The sequence below is a fragment of the Octopus bimaculoides genome, chromosome 10, assembly GCF_046866305.1.
Source record: "Octopus bimaculoides isolate indiv1 chromosome 10, ASM4686630v1, whole genome shotgun sequence".
Classification (NCBI taxonomy): domain Eukaryota; kingdom Metazoa; phylum Mollusca; class Cephalopoda; order Octopoda; family Octopodidae; genus Octopus; species Octopus bimaculoides.
Genome location: NC_142937.1, coordinates 16,592,556 through 16,610,494, shown reverse-complemented (window position 1 = coordinate 16,610,494; position 17,939 = coordinate 16,592,556). Strand labels below are relative to the sequence as shown.

Below are 17,939 nucleotides of genomic sequence, written 5' to 3'. Positions count from 1 at the left end.
CATATATTTATTAGCTAGAATGTTTGTAAGCATGTCACAGCTGTGCTTGTCTTTTCTGAAACTTTTGAGATCCTTTATTGTTTGTGTTACAGGAGACTTGCATAGATTTGCCACAAAGAATTACCAAGCCTCTCTGCTGGAATTTATACCCTATTATCACCCTCTTTTTCTGTTATTGCCATATTCTTCAAATGCTCCTCTGCTACTTCTACTAACATCAGGTGTCATTAGTTAGAGCAAACTCTGGTGACAGCAGGAACTCTCTCTAACATCTGCCATTGCTGCTGTTAGCAATAGTCATCATCATCATCATCGTTGTTGTTGTGGTCTAATGTTCTTTGCGGCATTGTCAAGTAGAACTTTATTTTGGTTCATATTTCATTGTTAGAGGGTTAGCCAGAATACTTTTGTGACATTTGCTTTGATTCTCTATGCTCTGAGTTCAGCTAGAACCAAGGTTACCTGGTCGGGGAGAGAGAGAGATCAGGAATGAGGACAGAAACAGGTGTGCTACTGTAAAGGAGATACATGGTTACCCAACCTGAAGGAAGAGCAGAAAGAGGAGAGAGAGAATGGGAGACAGCAGGGTAGAGATGGTGGCAAAGTGCTGAGCATACTCACAAGGGACAGGGATCAGAATATAAATGAGATGGTCAAGTAAAAATAGAGAATGAGGTAGATGGAAGCAAGTGCCATGGCATGCTCTTGAGGTTGAAAGGTCATAATATAGGTGGCAGGACAAGAAGCATGATTAGGGAGTGGGGAGGTGAATGCAGTGAGTGGTGAAAACCTGGATATATAGAAGGAGTGAGGTTGAGGAGTGAGAGGTAAGGATAGTGCATGAAAGAGGAAATGTGAGGAAGAGAAGAGATGTAGTTTGGTTTGTTGGGGGCAGGGTGTGTGACAAGTTTTCTTATTACATGTGGGTGGTTTGTCAGGGTAGGGTGTGTGAAAGGTTTTCTTGTTATGTGTGGGTAGAACACACATATTGGGGAGGCAGGAGTGGGGGGGACTAGTGGACAGTAATGATACAGTGAAACAGGGCCAAGAGGACAGGATTGGGGAGTGAGAGGTAAGCATAGTGCATGAGAGAGGAAATGTAAGGAAGAGAAGAGATGTAGAGATGTAGCTTGATTTGTTGTGGTAGGGTGTGTGAAAAGTTTTCTTGCTACATGTGGATGAAACACACAGCACTTCTAGAATACAGCTTCACTGATGCAGGCGGGTCTTCTCATGACCCTCATATCGTTATTGTTGGTTTCATTTTCATTGATATTTCAGTTATATGTCATTAAAGCACATGATTATCTCAATATTTTATACTTTTAATTTTTTTTGTTAATAATTTTTGATGTATTAGAATTTGGTGTGCATTTTTCAAAAAATATTTAAAATTGTTTCTGTATTTAATGTTTTCAGGATATTACAATTTGTTATTTTTATGTTGTTTAAAATGAAAAATAATTTGGCTTATGTTGTTTACCATACTATTTTCACTTTTGCTAAAAACTTTCACTGATGACAGTGATTTAGTACCTGTCATTGTTGTTGGTGCTGTACTGCAACTTTAGCTTTCAGTTCCATAAATCTTTATCATTCAGGGTGTTTTTGACCACCAATTTTCAACTATCTCTCTTGCACATGAGTTGTGATTTCAAATGTCTACTACTATGTTCCTGGCACAAATGATCAACAAACAAAAATTTATTATTAGTATCTAGTTCCATAGCCATTATTTTTAATTACGGTCTTACAACGGTGGGACATGGGGTTTGACAAATGAGCACAAAAATCACTTAGAATGTTCTGCCATATTTCTTCAATAAAATTATATAACTGGGACAAGTATGTTGGTTTTTTTAGCATGAACTCTTTTAGAAACATAATTCCATAAATTTTCTATTGGATTCAAATCCGGGCACTGTGGAGGCCACTCAATAACCACCATATTATTGCACTCAAAATATTGCAAAACTTTCCTAGCCTTATGAATGGGGCAATTGTACTGCCTTCTGATTATTTAAATATGGCAGCACATTTTCATTTACTTATTGCAGATAGTCTACACTATTCAGTCCGCCATCAACCTTAACAATTGGACCAATACCTAAGCTGCTGAATGTGGCCCACACCATTACTCCCCCACCTCCTGCTTGCACCGTTTTCTTGACACACTTAGGGTGGAATTCTTCAGTTGGACAATGTCCAATGTAAGCCTTTCCTAAAGATGCACTAGTGGGATTCATCGCTCCAAAGAGCTTTTCACCAGTCTTCGGCCATCCATTCAGTATGGCTTTTAGCAAACTTGATCTGCTTCCGCTGGTTTGTCTCAGAAATTATCAGCTTCTTTCAAGCAATCAAAATTCTGACAGTTTGTGCTATAAAGTTGATGTCAGTTTCATCAGATAATTGCTTGCAAATGTCCACTGCTATTAGCATTTGGTTACCTCCAGAGAGCTTATGAATTCACTGATCCATCTCTACTGTTGTTTTTCTCAGAGCACCTGTTCTATGCCAATCTTTGTATTGGTAAAGCTTCCATGCTTGAACACAAGCTGTTTTGCTGCATCCTAATTGCTTGCTAATGTTCATGAAAAACACAGTTTGCTAATGAAGCAACACAATCTTTGATCTAGTAACTGGGCTGATACTACAACGCTTTCCCATAGTGAATGAATGTGTAACAATGCTCGATTATTAAACAAAACAGTGTAGTTTGACCAGTCATATGACCACCTATTTGGTTTATTAATTTGCATAATCTTGGTACAGTCTTAAAATTATTTTGCCAACAATTTCTAATCATTTGAATTAATTACACATAAAAATTATTCGAATTGTAGAAAGATATATAATACCTGTATCATTCAAAAGAGATTAAAATTCTACATAAACTGTAAAAAGTAAAATAATTTTATAGTTTTGTTAAAAATATATTAATGAGGGAATAGAACTGTCATCATCGGTCTTAAACTTATTTTGGCCAGTGTAGTTTTGATGACAAAATTTTGCGTTGACAGATGCATTTAAACTTTGTATGAGTTAACTTGTCAGTAGATGGGTTTTGAGATTTAAATTCAGTAATTTATCATGGGTTTTTATTTTTGTTTATGACAGTCTTACCAAACTTGAAGTACTTCTAGGCCTACCTGTACCTCCTCTTGCTTCCCAACCACATAGTTTAAATTCAGCCCCACTGTGTCACCTTGAGCAAATATCTTCTGCTATAGCACTGCTGGAACTAAAACTTGGTGAATTAATTTGACAGGTGGAACCCAAAAAAGAAGCCCATCATGTCTGTCTCTCTTTTCCTCTCTCTCTCTTCATATATATATATATATACAGGGTGTGGTGAATAAACTGTCGTCTAAATTATGCAAAAATGAGAATAACACTGACATTTCGTTGTAACATATATTTATTAAAATTGCATAAAAATATCTTGGAATACTAAAGAGTAAATTTATTCAATAAAACTGCCATTGGCTTCGACCACTGCCTCCAGACAACTTTGGAATCTCCTGCAACTCTTTTGGACAGCCTCCTTATTTAAGTTGGTGAGTGCTGCCATAATCCTTGCCTTCAGTTCATCTTTGGTGTTACAAGGAGTTTTGTTGGTCTCTTGCTCCACTATGCCTCACACAATAATCAAGGGAGTTGTAGTGTGGGGAGTTAGGTGGCCAGATATTAGGGGTGATGTGGTTGCAGAAATTGTCTGACTGCCATAATTGGGTCTTCCTGCTTGTGTGGCATGATGCAGAGTCCTGTTGCCAGACATAGGGTCTTCCACTAGCCACCCTCTTGACCCAGGACAGCACTACCTCCTTGATGTAGGCCTCTGTGTTGAGTCTGAGGCTGTGTGGGAAGATGAATGGAGGCATAACATTGCCATCACTAGTGATTACTCCAAACACCATGATGTTGACTGAATGTTTGATTTTTATCACTCGTGTTTTGTGGACTCAGATTGACACCCAAAACTCTGAAATGTTCGTATTGGTACTTCTGGTGCAAATGCCAAGCAGTGCATGTTGTTTCGAAATTTCTAGCTGAGTGAATTGCATCATGTATACTGTATTGTGTAGTCAATAAAATCAAAAACAATGCGCATTTGCAAAATTAAAATATAAAATGGCAACAATTTTCCCATCACATCCTGTATATATACGTATAGTCATTGTTGTCATTATTGCTATTTTTTTTTTCTTTCTTGTCTTTCCTAAAGTTAATAATAATTGTTCTCTACAGGAAATTATATCCCCAGCTGTCTGTGATAAGCAGCTGAATACAGATGATACACAACAAGAAAGTAAAATGAAAATAATTGTAAATGTTGACAGGTAATTTATTAGTTAATTAGTTATTTATTTCATTAATTCTCTCAGCTAGAATAATGACAACCTTCATTTGATGTTTGCTAAAACAATAATTTATAGTCTCATTATCACTGACACACTCTCATTACTGAAACCTAATGTGCTGAATACCTTTTTTTAAGAAGAACTAAAAGATTGTGTATATTATATTTATAAATACCCAGTAAAATATAAAATAGATAATTTAGAATACAAGCTATAAGCAAGGCTAGGCACAGGCATAGCTGTGTGGTTAAAAAGGTTGCTTCCTAACCATATAATTTTGGGTTCAGTCCTACTTTGTGGCACCTCAGGCAAGTGGTTTCTACTATAACCTTGGGGTGTCTAAAGCTTTGTAAATTAGTTTGGTAGACAGAAACTGAAAAAGAAGTCCATTCTGTCTGTTTGTTTATCTATGTGGAGGCATGACTGTGTGGTTAAGAAGCTTGCTTTGCAACCACATAGTCTCACTGCATGGCTCCTTGGATAAGTGTCTTCTACCATAGCCCTGGGCTGAAAAAAAGCCTTGTAAATGGATTTGTTGGATAGAAACTGAAAGAATCTCTTTGTGTGTGTGTGTGTGAGTGTATTTTGTGTCTCCTTGTCTTGACATAACTTGACTGTTGCAAATAAATGTAATTTGCTTCTAATATTCTGCAGAAATATGTCTGGCCATGAGGAAACATTACCTTGCTTGGAAATGGGTAAGGGTTGACTACAGGAAGAGCATCAAACTGTAAAAAATCTGTCTCAATAAACTCCATCTAACCCATTCAAGCATGAAAAGATGGAGATTAAAACAATGATTTTTATATATACAGGATAATTCAAAATAAAAGGTACAATGCTGTTCATTTGGTTGTTGCCCCAGTTGGAAGAAGAGGTACCTGACTTCATCATGCAGCAAGACAGGGCGCCATTACATTGGCATAGACACATATGTGATTACCTCAGCCAGCATCTTTCAGTATGCTGGATTGGCCATCCTGGTATATATTTGCTATTGATGGTCTGGTTCCCTCAAGGTCTCCCAACCTAACACCTTGTGACTTGTTCCTTTGCAGGTATTTGAAAGACAAAGTGTTCATACTCTCAAATTCAACAGGACTTACAGGAGTAAGCCTGTGGTGTAGGCATCTGCCATATGGCAAAGGGAACCCACGTTGAACATCTGTGACTCTCGGTAGAAACTTGAAGAGCTAACCTTTCATGTTAGATCTATTTTTACAATATATTGATAACAACACTCACATGTATTTTCTTTTTTTACCATTGATTTCCAATTACCTTATATATATATACATTGTGAGGTAATACACCAGTAGTGTCTACGGATACATTTATCTCTTAGATTGTTGCTAGCTCGTAAAAACCACCCACCGCACTCTCAGAGTAGTTGGCTTTAGGAAGGGCATCCAGCTGTAGAAACATTGCCAGATCAGATTGGAGCCTGGTGCAACTTCCTGGCTCTCGAACCCTCAGTCAAACTGTCCAACCCATGCCAGCATGGAAAACAGACATTAAACAATGATGATGATGCTGCTGTAAGTGTTAACAACAAAAATGTTATCTGGTTATTAAAAAAAAAGATGCCATATAATATGTTCATCTAACCTATGCTTGTATGGAGTAACAGACATAAATTGAACAATGCTTTTCACATTTTTTCATCCTCTCCATCATGGCATTTCAATTCAACTTTAAAATATCTACAAAACATTCTACACTGGCAATATCACAATCATACTTTTAGCATTACATACAGATATAACTGCATAACAACTTTAGCTGTATGCTAAGCAATCTAGAACTCCACAACAATTAAAATGTGAAACAGAAATCAGAATACTGGAATACCAACCATTCCATATCCTAAATACTGCAATACCAGAAAATCACTCCATATTTTAAACACTAGAAATGAACTAGAGTGTCCTAGCTGTAACCGTTTTGGTTATTTTATAACCAAAACGGTTACAGCTAGGACACTCTAGTTCATACATTTGTTCCTTGATCAGAGGCTAAATTATATCATCATCATTGCTCTCTTTATAAAGAGCCAAATGGCATTTGTTGAAGCAAATCATCTATGGTTGGTTGCCAACTCTCATCTGTTTCCAAGCAAGGTAATATTTCTCAATGGCAGGACATGTTTTCACAGAAGATTGGAAATAAATGACACTGGTTGTATGACAGTGATGCTCATTTACAACTTCATATGATGTAAAGATAACTGGACACAAACGTATACACATGTATACATACACACTCATGCATACATACATACATAGATGAACTTCTTCAATATTTGTCTACTAAATCCACTTACAAGGCTTCAATTGGCCTTGGGCTGAACACCAATCTAGGAAGCAAACGCCATAACCACACAGCCATTTGTGTATCTATAGCAACCATGCCTATGATATCAACCAATAAAAATCTACCAATTACAAGAGATACTTCCATAGTAACATTTTTATCAAATTTACATATTTTTTAATTCTGGTTTCAATTTTCATCTTCATTTCAGTAAATATATACCAAATACTGAATATGTGAAAATGAACTCTGGCAGTAACCTGAAGTACAATTCTTCAAACTTTGATTATAAAGAGGAATTATTAATTCTAAATGTTAACCATTTATCAGAGAGAAAGAATGTATTTCCTCTTCACACTAGTCAGTTTGTCTCTAAACCAAAGAAGGTTGATCAAAAGACTGACCAAAGGAAAAGTCTTAATCACAGACCTGCTACAACAGCAGCATGTTTTAGGTAAGTATTATGTAAGTGGATATAATTAACACAGTATTATATATCACTTGCAGGAAACTGCCTGGAGGGTGGTATTTCTGCCAGCAGCAGTAGCAGTAGTAGTAGTAGTAGTAACCCTTTCTACTATAGGTACATGGCCTGGAATTTTGGTGGAGGGGGCATAGCCAATTACAGTGACCCCAGGATTCAACTGCTATTATTTTTTTTGAACCTGTATATTTTGCATTTAAGATAGCATGGTGTGGTTTGAGGGTAATTTAACTGCTATTTCTAATGACTACATAGACTTCCCTGTTAGCTTCTCACATTGAAATGTTACTTATTTGATCAGCATTATTTTTTTTTTAGGAATTTCTCAGAAGTAAATACTCCAGAAGGAAATTCTGAAAAGGCCATTCTACATCAATATCTGTTAATGATAGCAAATGGAACAACCAACATTCAAACAAACGGTAACAGTATTCTACCACAACAACAACAGAGAATCTCTTCAATGAAGAAGTGTCACCAAGGAATATTTTGTGGTTGTAAGTAAATAATGGTTTCTTTTATAAGTCTCCACTTATTTCACTTTTGCTTTCATCCATGCTGGCTTGAGTTAAACAGTCTGACAGAATCCAACTGTTTGGAGAAACATGTCTTGCTCTACTGTCTCAGTTTTGACATGGTTTCCAAGGCTGGATGCATTTCCTAGCACCAACTATTTTATAGAGTGTTCTGGGTGCTTTCTTTTTCATGGCATTAGCACTGGTGAGGATGGTATGTAATTTGAAAGACTAGAAAATCATCTCAGTTGAGAGGGTTTATAGTAAAAAGGGTGGAGGCTTTATATGAGGTTTTGGAAAGGTTAAATTATGATAGAAAGGACAAGAACAGCCAGAGGTTTCTTACACAGGTACAGTTGTAATGTTAGCACATGATTTGTTCAGTGAAAGATACAAATGGCTTTGAATTCAGAAGGAATATAAGTGCAGGCATGGCTGTGTGATTAAGAAGTTTGCTTTGAAACTACATGGTTTTGGGTTCAATCCTATTCCACAGCACCTTTTCACAAATATCTTAAAACTCCTGGCTGATCAAAGCTTTGTGAATGAATTTGGTAAATGGAAACGTAAAGAAGTATGTCTGTCTGCCTACAAACCTCCCTTTCTATGTATCGATTGATCGATTGCTCTCTCTCTCTCTCTCTCTCTCTCTATCTATCTATCTATCTATCTATCTATCTATCTATATATCTATATATATATATATATATATATATATAGATAGAGAGAGAGAGAGAGAGAGAGAGAGAGAGAGAGAGAGAGAGAGAGAGAGAGAGAGAGATCTGTGTGTGCTTGTTTACTTCTGCACTCTAAAAAAGCCAAAAGTTATAAGCAGTGTTGTTGTGAGTTCTCCTGACAATGAATCATTTGCTCCCTTCACTCCTTTGAAAACGTGTGAAATTAGAGACAATAAGTGCTTCTAGCAGTAAAACAATACCATAACAATATATTCATCTAACTCATGCTAGCATGGGTCCGTGTTTAGCCAACTGCTCTACCAGCTCCTTATTATTTTGGCGATGTATTGGTGGTTTCTTATAAGACTATAAATTGAAAGGGAAACTCAAAATTGGTTGAATCAACCCCAATATATAACTAGCACTTTTTATAGGATATATATAAAAAAAATATCACATTGCAAATTAGGAATTTGTTTCATAGTCATGGAGGTTTCAAAATTGATTCCATTCGGGCAAGATTTTCCACTATAGCCTTGGGCTGACCAATGTTTTAAGAATGAAATTTAGTTTACAGAAATGGTGCAAAAAGCTTATTGTGTGTGAATGCCTGCATATGTGTGTGTGTGTGTGTATATGTTGTGTATACATATGTGCGTGTATGTATGATTATATTTAATATATTCGTGTACACTCAAACATGAAAAGACCTTTGCTGCAGAAATTGTCTCAAGAGAAAATTTTCCTTATAGAAAATATATGTGAAAAACACCACTGAGCTATGAATGTTGTCAGATTATAGGACATGGACTTCTGCATTTTTATACTTTATCAGTTATGGACATCAAACTCATCATTCACAGCAAGCCCATTATGAACTGCCTTTCCTATATTAAACAGTGAATAGTAAATTTGATAATATATATATTAAAAAATGGTACTTTGTCATTTACAACAATGAATACTCAAGTTCATCTGATCAACAAACCAGCCTGCTTGTGAAATTAATGGGCTGATCACTCCACAAACACGCATACTCTTAACGTAGTTCTCAGGAATATTCAGTGTGTGTGTGTGCATGTGTATTTATTTATTTATAGGTTATAGATATGCAAGAGAAAAGAAAAAGCAAAAAAAAACCCCAAATATAACTCATTTCATCACCAGCTTTTATCTAGAATTATTATAATTTTGACACTGGTAAAAAGTTGGCATCCCTCATCTGGAAAGTATCAGGGTAAAAACAAAGCAAAAAATGAGGTTCAAGTCTTACAATTGAAAATATTCAGGATGAAGACTTAAGACAAACAAATACTGAGTATGAACAAAAAAGATGTGCTTAATGCTTCCAGTAGATCAGAGATGACTTTCAATCTTCTCTCCTTCATTTTTGCGTATCAACTACTGACGTACACTCTTTATACATATTTTCCAGCACCCAAAATCATGCACTGTCTACTATATTGCACTGTGACCACAGCCCAGTTGAGTAGCAAACTCACAAATTATGACTCTTCAGTCCACACAAATCACTTCATCTTTCCACTGCCAATTCATGTCAGTGGTCATTATCAACAGTCTCCCACTTCACAGTTTGTCTTCAGTGCTAGTTTCCTCTTCTTTGAACATCTTCATCCATCTGTTCTGCATTGCTTTTGTCAATGTTGTCATCTCTGTAAACAATTTGTATCCTTCTCTGAATGTCAGACAGTCTACACCTCTCTTTCAACAAGAACTCAATGATGAGCATGTTGTTTTTGTTTGAAACCCATTATTTACCTACAATGAACACAAAGAAGAGATGCTCTATCAGCATGTGCAAGTTGAACTACTAATGGCAGTTACTAATGAAGCTATGCTTACATTTGCATTACTTTTAGTACAACCCTTGTAATTTAACTAATTAACATTATAAAAAATGTTTTCATTGGTAAGGAGCTTGACTACTTTATGGTCCAATATATCATATTTTTATTGGCAATAATTCATCTTGGCCATTTAGACATATAATAAAATTTGAAGATGAAAACAGGATTTGAATCCACAACATACTGGAACTGAACAATGAAACCAGCTGTTACAGATTACTAATTCACAACCAAAAACCGCTGTGTGTGTGTGCCGAGAGCTAGATAGATTGATAGATCTCTCTTTTTCTTTCTTCTCTCTTCTACCCTTGGGCATGGCTGTCCAGTTAAGAAGTTTGCTTAACTCTATGGTTAAGCAAACCACATAATTGTGGGTTCAATCCCACTGCCTGACACTTTGATAAGGTGTCTTCTACTATAACTCTGCACTAATTAAAGCCTTGTGAGTGGATTTGTTGGACAGAAACTGTAAGAAGCCCATCATTACAGATAAATAACCTAGCAGTGATGAAGAATTTAGTTAGAAAGAAAGACAGAACCCATGATACTTTCAGGGAAATGGCTTTGTTTGATATTCAGAAAAGGAGTAGGCATAAACACCATATGTTGTGCCTGATGACGTAAGGTACCAAGACACAAGAAACATAGTGGAAACCCAGGCAGACTGAGAATGTAAGCTTTATAGGTGATGGATGCACTGGAACAGGACATGTTATAAACCTATTGGAAATAATTTCTCTTGGATGCCTGGATGGCTTCTGTTACCTAGGAGATGTAATTAGCAAGGAATGTGGTTGCCCTGAAAGTATAGTGGCCAGAATAAGAACAGGAGCTCACAACTAAGATCTGTTCCCTTAGAATGAAAAGCAGATTGTATAACACTTGTGTTAGAACTGCAACGTTGCATGATAGTAAGACATGGGCCTTGAATGCAGAGGACTTGAGAATACTGGAAACATTGGAAAACGGACATTAACTGATGATTATATATATATATATATATATATATATATATATATATATATATATATACACACACACACACACACATGTATACAATGTATGTATGTATATACCTATGTATGTATGCATGCCAGGCTCATGAGATGTTGTGGGTGAGATGTGTGTGCAGATGCGTAATTGTACTTGCATTTAGTGATTCTTAAAAGACAGAGGCAGAGAAGTGCTGCTATGAAAGACTATTAAGCATGGAAAATGCTTAGGAGGAGTAAAAGGCTTTTCCCCAGTGCAAACCCAACAGAGGCACTAGCTATCCTAGTTGACAGCAATATGGTAAACAAGGGAATCAGTGATATGAAAGCAAGGGAAGGCCCTGGTTTATCAAGAATCACTGCTGGGATGCTTAAACTATCTGGCAGAGTAGGGTATAGTCTAAGTCACCCATATAGTTAATCAGATTGTGCAGGAAGGTGCTATACCCAATGACTGGGGTAGCAGCAATATAGTCAAATGTTATGAGGATAAAGGATGGCCTTACAAGTAATTACAGAGGTATTAATTGCTAGACCAGTTCACGAAAATTACAGTAAGAGTTATTGTTCAATTAATTAGAAAGAGAGTTAGAATATATGCAATGCAGTTTGGTATTGTACCATTGATGCCATATCCTTCTTAAGACAGCTGCAGGAGAAGTATTTAGTTAAAAGTAATCCTTTGTTGAAGACTTTCTCCAGGTTAATAAATGCCAAGTATAGAGTCCCTTGTTCTGTGGTCTGATAGTCTTTGAGGAAGTGTAGATGAAAGGCTTGTGAGAGCTATACACACCATGTTGTACAGGGGTGCTGTCTGTAAGGAGAGAGTTAGCCATGAGTACAGTAGCTTATTTTTTTCTGCAGCTGTTAACTTGCTGCTGATGAGGGTAGCATTTCCTACAGTCAGTCTCCCAGGTCTCAGAGAACTTGCAACGGTGGTAGAAGCATTTTCCTCCAGTTGAAAACAAAAAACTGTGTTATATTTGTGGCCATCTTTTTGTACTCTAGGGTCTACATTCTCAACTGTACTTTTTCTTCATTTAACACTTTTGTTACTTTATTTTGTTTCAATTAATTTTGAAAATTATAAAAATTTTATAAAATAATTTTGTCATTATTAAGCCAGTGAACGAAATATGAATTAACGTGGAACACAGATGGAAGATTTTAACCCTTTTGATTGCATTCTATTATAACAAACTTTCTGTTTCAAAATAATTTGAATTAAAATCCTCCATCAAAATTTATGCTCCAAACACCAGCTTAAAATGATTGTTTTACTAAATTCTTTCTTATTTTCAAAATTAATTTAAACAAATGCATTGTATTTCAATAGAAACTAGTAAAAAAAAAATAGGCATCATTTAGATTTTCTTAAAATGATGTTTATATCATAAAACTAGGGACAATTTCAGACTGGTTGGTATCAAAAGGGCTAAACAAACAAACAAATAAATAAATTTACATTTTTTTTTTATTATTGATTTTCAAGAATTGGATCAAAAACTAAAAGTTTTCAAACTTTCAGGTCTCTCTATGTAAATATTAATAGCCAAAAATGTTGACTTATGGTTGGTTGGTTATGTTTTATATGATAGAGGATGAGAGGAGAGAGAAAGTAAAAGAGAGAGTTAACATAACAGGTGCAGGATGAATGCAATGAGTAAAGGAATTTTACACCTTTCTCTTTCTCTTCTCTCACACACAAATGCACAACAAGAGAGAAAGAATCATTGAGATGGAAGGAGGAGGTGGAGAGGGAGTAAATGACACTAGTTATGGGAGGAGTTACACATGAGAAATTTGGTTTATCTAATTTTAAGGTAATAAAGATTTTATTTCGAGAATTAATATTCGTTTCATTAATTTGTATAAGCACCAAGAAATTTGATTTAAAAAATTAAATTATAATTATTGTATTCATGTCATAATTCCTGATGTTATCCATCGTGGCAAAAATATATTTCCAAACTTACACATCAATTGACAGGTAACACTCTGGTTCATTGATAATTTCCTGTGAAAAATTGATAACCAGAATACTTAATTCGGAATTATATCCTGGGGAAATTTATCTTTCATTTCACTTCCAGCAGATACAAACTGTTGTATGTTTTTGCAAGATGTGTAGCATAGTTATATTAAATCAATTTTTAGCTGTTTGATCAGGCACTCAGTAGACAAAGGTTAAAGGTAAATAAATCTGTTTGTCAGAGTTTTAGTGGTTTTACTTTTACATATTTGTATGTATTTTTTTTTTCAAACAGAACTATCAAGCAATTGAAGAGCAAAGTTGACCTCAGCAGAATTTGATTTCAGAATGTAAAGCATCAGAGTAAATACTGCAAAGCATTTTGCCTGATAACTTAATGATTCTGCCAATAAAAATAATAATTGTTTCTAATTTGGTTAAAAAGACAAAAATTTGAAGCAGGAACATTGGTTGGTTAAATCATCTCCACCATTTGACCGATGCTTTATTCTATCAATCCTGAAAGGATGAAAGGCAAAGTTAATCTTGGCAGTATTTTGAACTCAGAATGTACAGAGCTGGAACAAATACCACAAAAAATTTTGTCCAACACTCTCACAATTCTGCCAATAATAATAATGTTTCAAATTTTGACACAAAACCAGTCAATTATGCCAGCCCCCAAAAAGATAAAAGATGACCTGGGTAGGTTTTCAGCTCAGAATATAAAGAATCAGAAGCAATGCTGCTAAGCATTTTAGCCACCATTCCAATGATTCTCTCAGCGTGCCACCTTAATTATAATGTTCTAGTTTTTTAATTAATCCTTTTTCAGATGAAATCCCTTCTGATTCCAAGATTGGTGTGAAAACATGTGTAGAAGGAAAATATGTTAATCTACAGTCTGGTCATTTTTGGTTGGCTAATGGACGGAATGTTTTTGAAGAGCAAAGACTCCTTGAGCAGACGTTAAAGAACAGCTATATCCCAGGATGGAAACAGGAAATGGATTACTGCAGACCAAAAACAGATTCTAAGAAACAGTCACACAGGTTGAATAACTCTACTCTGAGGCGGCCCTCGACAACCATCCATCTCTGAGCTTTTAGATTTTGGTATGTTGGTTTGTTTGATATTGTTTTGATAACAGGTAACCAACTGAATGTTTTGCAGTTAATACCGCTTGATTATGACAGGTAACTTTAGTAATATGTTTTTGCTACCATAGATAAAACTCAGGAATCATCATCATAAAAAAAAATTTGAATACGAAATATATTAGGTAAAAAAAAAAAAACCTTGGAAGGCAAATAGATCAGACTACCTATGAAATGTGAAATCATGCAGGAAGCTTTTGATCTTTAAGATAGTTCTTGAATCCAATATATTACATATTTATAGCAACCTCTGCTTTGAAACTCAACCATAAAATTTTGATATGGCTTAGTCAGAAGGTTTAATATTCTTGACACTTCTTTTAGGGCCTCCAAGAGTGATGGGAGGTGTGAAGAAGTTATCCTGAGACTAGGCATTTGGCTCAGATATTTGTAACAGAGTTGAGGAAATTCATGATACCCAAAAGTTAGGTGGTGGCTTTAAACCAAACACTAAATAAAGTCAAGCATTGGAAAACAGTGTTTCTTTCTTTGGCTTCCAGTTTCCATCCAGCAAATGTCACTCTTACCCTTTTTTTTTTATATTAACATGAACTTGTCCATGATTATGTGATACAAACTTACTGTTTTTAAGTAATCTAAGTTAAAAACTTTTGTTGAAATATCATGTAAGCCTTTTTGATGCTATTCTGGTTCTATGATACAAAATTCCTGTTTTAAAGTGTTCTAAATTAAAACAGCCCATCAAAACTTCATGTTAATGTCCCAATGAGACTTGCTCAACCTCCCTACCATTCAATGCAATCAACTCTGAAATCACAAAGTTGAGAAGTGAAATTCTTAACTGCACAACCATGCTTCTATGTTATATACTGTGTGTTGGCTATCTATTCAAAGTTATATAACATGGAAAAATGTGAGCAAGAGGAATAATACTCTTAACATTATAAACCTGGAAAATTACAGGACAGGTTATTACACTTGGAAAAGTTCAGTACAACTTATTACATCTGGTAAAGTACAGAACAAGAAAATTCTTACTTAAAATATTGCAGCTAAGAATAAAATTTCAAATAAAATATTTAGATTTAGAAAATATTAGCTTATATTAAAACTAAAAGTTTTATTACAGGTTATTACTTCTATTTGTTATTACTTGTTACTTCTAATAAAAATAACTCAAAATATTTTTTGCACTTTAAAAAATTCAGTTTTTGAATTATTAATTAATAATCAGAAATTTGAAAATAGGTTATAAAAAATAGTTGTACATAATTAGTTAGTACAATAAATAGAATAATACAAAAATTAGTTATATATTACAGTAAAATCTACCTATAACAAATTCACAGTAAAATTTGCTTGAATTATTGCCAAGTTTTCACATTTTTAGTCTTGAGCCAATGCCTATTTTTTTACATAATGAATTTGCCTACCATATATACTTTTCTACTTTGGATAAAATTTTAGCTATACTGGTACTTCTGGCTCTCATTTTTTAAAGTATTCTGGTGTGCCAGTATTTTAACAAAATGATGGTACCTTTTTTTAACTATAATGTTAATTTGTAAATTAAAATCAAATGATTTTTAATATTCAGATTTTATCCTTAGCTGCAATATTTTAAGTAAAAATTTTCTTGTTCTGTACTTTATGAGATATAATAAGTTGTCCTGAACTTTTCCAAGTGTAATAACCTGTCCTATAATTTTCCAGGTTTATAATGTTAAGAATATTATTTCTCTTGCTCGCATTTTTCCTTGTAATCCATGTTTTTTTCCAGGCTATGCTATTATGGTAATTAATAATGTGTCAATTAGCGATATCATTGATAATTATGTCCTTACCGGTGACATATATAAAAGTCCCCTTATAGAACTATATTCATAAAAAAGCATAGAACTATATTATCACCCTCAAGATTCAGAAACAAGCACTCATAACTTTTTTCTTTTAAAACTTCATTGCATGAGATTGATGCCATGAAATTCCTTGAATTGAGCTCTATCATTTAAGCTTAATTAAAATATAGTTTGTTTTTAAAATAATTTTTAATATTTTTTTCTTCCTTATATTTTTTTTTTCATGATATTTTACCTCACAACTTTTTTGATACAAATTTTTGTTGCATGAGACCAAAACTATAAAATTCTCCATGCTTTCTTCTATCCTTGAAGCTAAGATAAATATATTTTGCTTTTAAAATAAAAAGTTATTTAGATCTAAACTTGATTGGTGGCATTACTTACTGTCCTATAATGTTGCTACAAATTCTTATGTAAATTTTTTTTTACTGGATCAAATCTCAATTTTTTTTTAACGTCAAAATATGGCTTTTCAAAATGGCTGGGGACCAGCCATCTTCAAAAATGTTAAGTTTTCAATTTGGTTAAGAACTGAATGAGCAACAAGCTCTGAAAGATGCTGCATGTGAGTAAATTGCAGCCTTAAGAATATTATTCTACTACTACTGTAGTTGAATGATGGTTATGGTATGTTTACAGTTATGGTTTGCATTTGGTACCAGTATCTTGTCTAGAATATCCAATCTACTGGAAGTTGTCCAGAAATGTGCAGCCAGATGAATGCCCTCCATTGCTCTGAACGTCTTACTTGTCTAGGTGTTAACACACTCAAGCGTTGACGTCCAGCGGCTGACTTTGTAGAAGTACAAAAGATTATCCTTTATCTTTCCAATAACAACTTTGGGGCAAAATTTTTAAATTCAGTGTTTCTATTACTTGTAGACATCATCATCATCGTTTAACATCCGTTTTCCATGCTGGTATGGGTTAGACAGGGGTCTGGGAAGCCAGGAGGCTGCACCAGGCTCCAGTCTGATCTGGCAGTGTTTCTACAGCTGGATGCCCTTCCTAACACCAACCACTCCGAGTGTGTAGTGGGTGCTTTTTTTTACATGCCACCAGCACAGGGGCCAGGCATCGGCCACGTTCGGATGCTGCTTTTTATGTGCCACCGGCACAGGGATCACAGCTACAATTTCCATTTGATTTTGATGCTGATGTACTTGACTCAATAGGTCTCCTCAAGTACAACATGTTGCCCTACGATCCAAGGTACTTTTGAGTGAGCTGGTTATGCGAAACTGGTGTAGGATACAGCTGTGAACTTGCTTTATTTGCCGGGTCTTCGCAGTCACAGTATATCTTCAGAGGTCTCAGTCTTTTGTCATTGCCTCTGTGAGGCCCAACGTTCGAAGATCATGCTTCACCACCTCATCCCATGTCTTCCTTGGTCTCCCTCTACCCCGGATTCCTCCCACTGTTTGGGAGTGACACTTCTTCACACAGCTCTTCTCATCCATCCATAGTACATGACCATACCAACGCAAATGTCTCTCTTGCACACCGCATCTGATGCTTCTAATGTCCAACATTTCTCTCGAGCTGCTTACACTCTGTTGTGTGTGCACACTGACATTATACATCCAGCAGATCATACTAGCTTCATTTCTTTCGAGCCTATGTATGTCTTCAGCAGTCATGGCCTATGCTCCACTGTCGTGAAGCATGGCAGTTCGCACACATGCATAGTACAATCTTCCTTTCACTTTGAGCAAGAGGCCCTTTGTCACCAGTAGGGGTAGAAGCTTTCCGAACTTTGCCCAGGCTATTCTTATTC

General features: G+C 35.3%; 1 protein-coding gene across 5 annotated transcripts in view; it reads left to right on the top strand.

Moving 5' to 3' along the window:
• The window catches only part of LOC106880008 (uncharacterized), a 112,521-nt gene that overhangs the window by 79,276 nt on the left and 15,306 nt on the right, over positions 1-17,939 (top strand). For 4 of the 5 annotated variants that reach the window (XR_008265012.2, XR_008265009.2, XR_008265010.2 and 1 more), the window contains exons 20-23: positions 4,249-4,340; positions 6,886-7,128; positions 7,477-7,655; positions 14,018-14,297. Coding sequence is in view for 2 of the 5 variants with exons in the window: in XM_052971053.2 (XP_052827013.1) it covers positions 4,249-4,340; positions 6,886-7,128; positions 7,477-7,655; positions 14,018-14,283 (780 nt within the window). In the remaining 3 variants the exon portion in view is untranslated. Of the gene's footprint in view, positions 1-4,248; positions 4,341-6,885; positions 7,129-7,476; positions 7,656-14,017; positions 16,525-17,939 lie in introns of those variants that run through there. The other variant, XM_089358419.1, reaches the window with a different exon arrangement.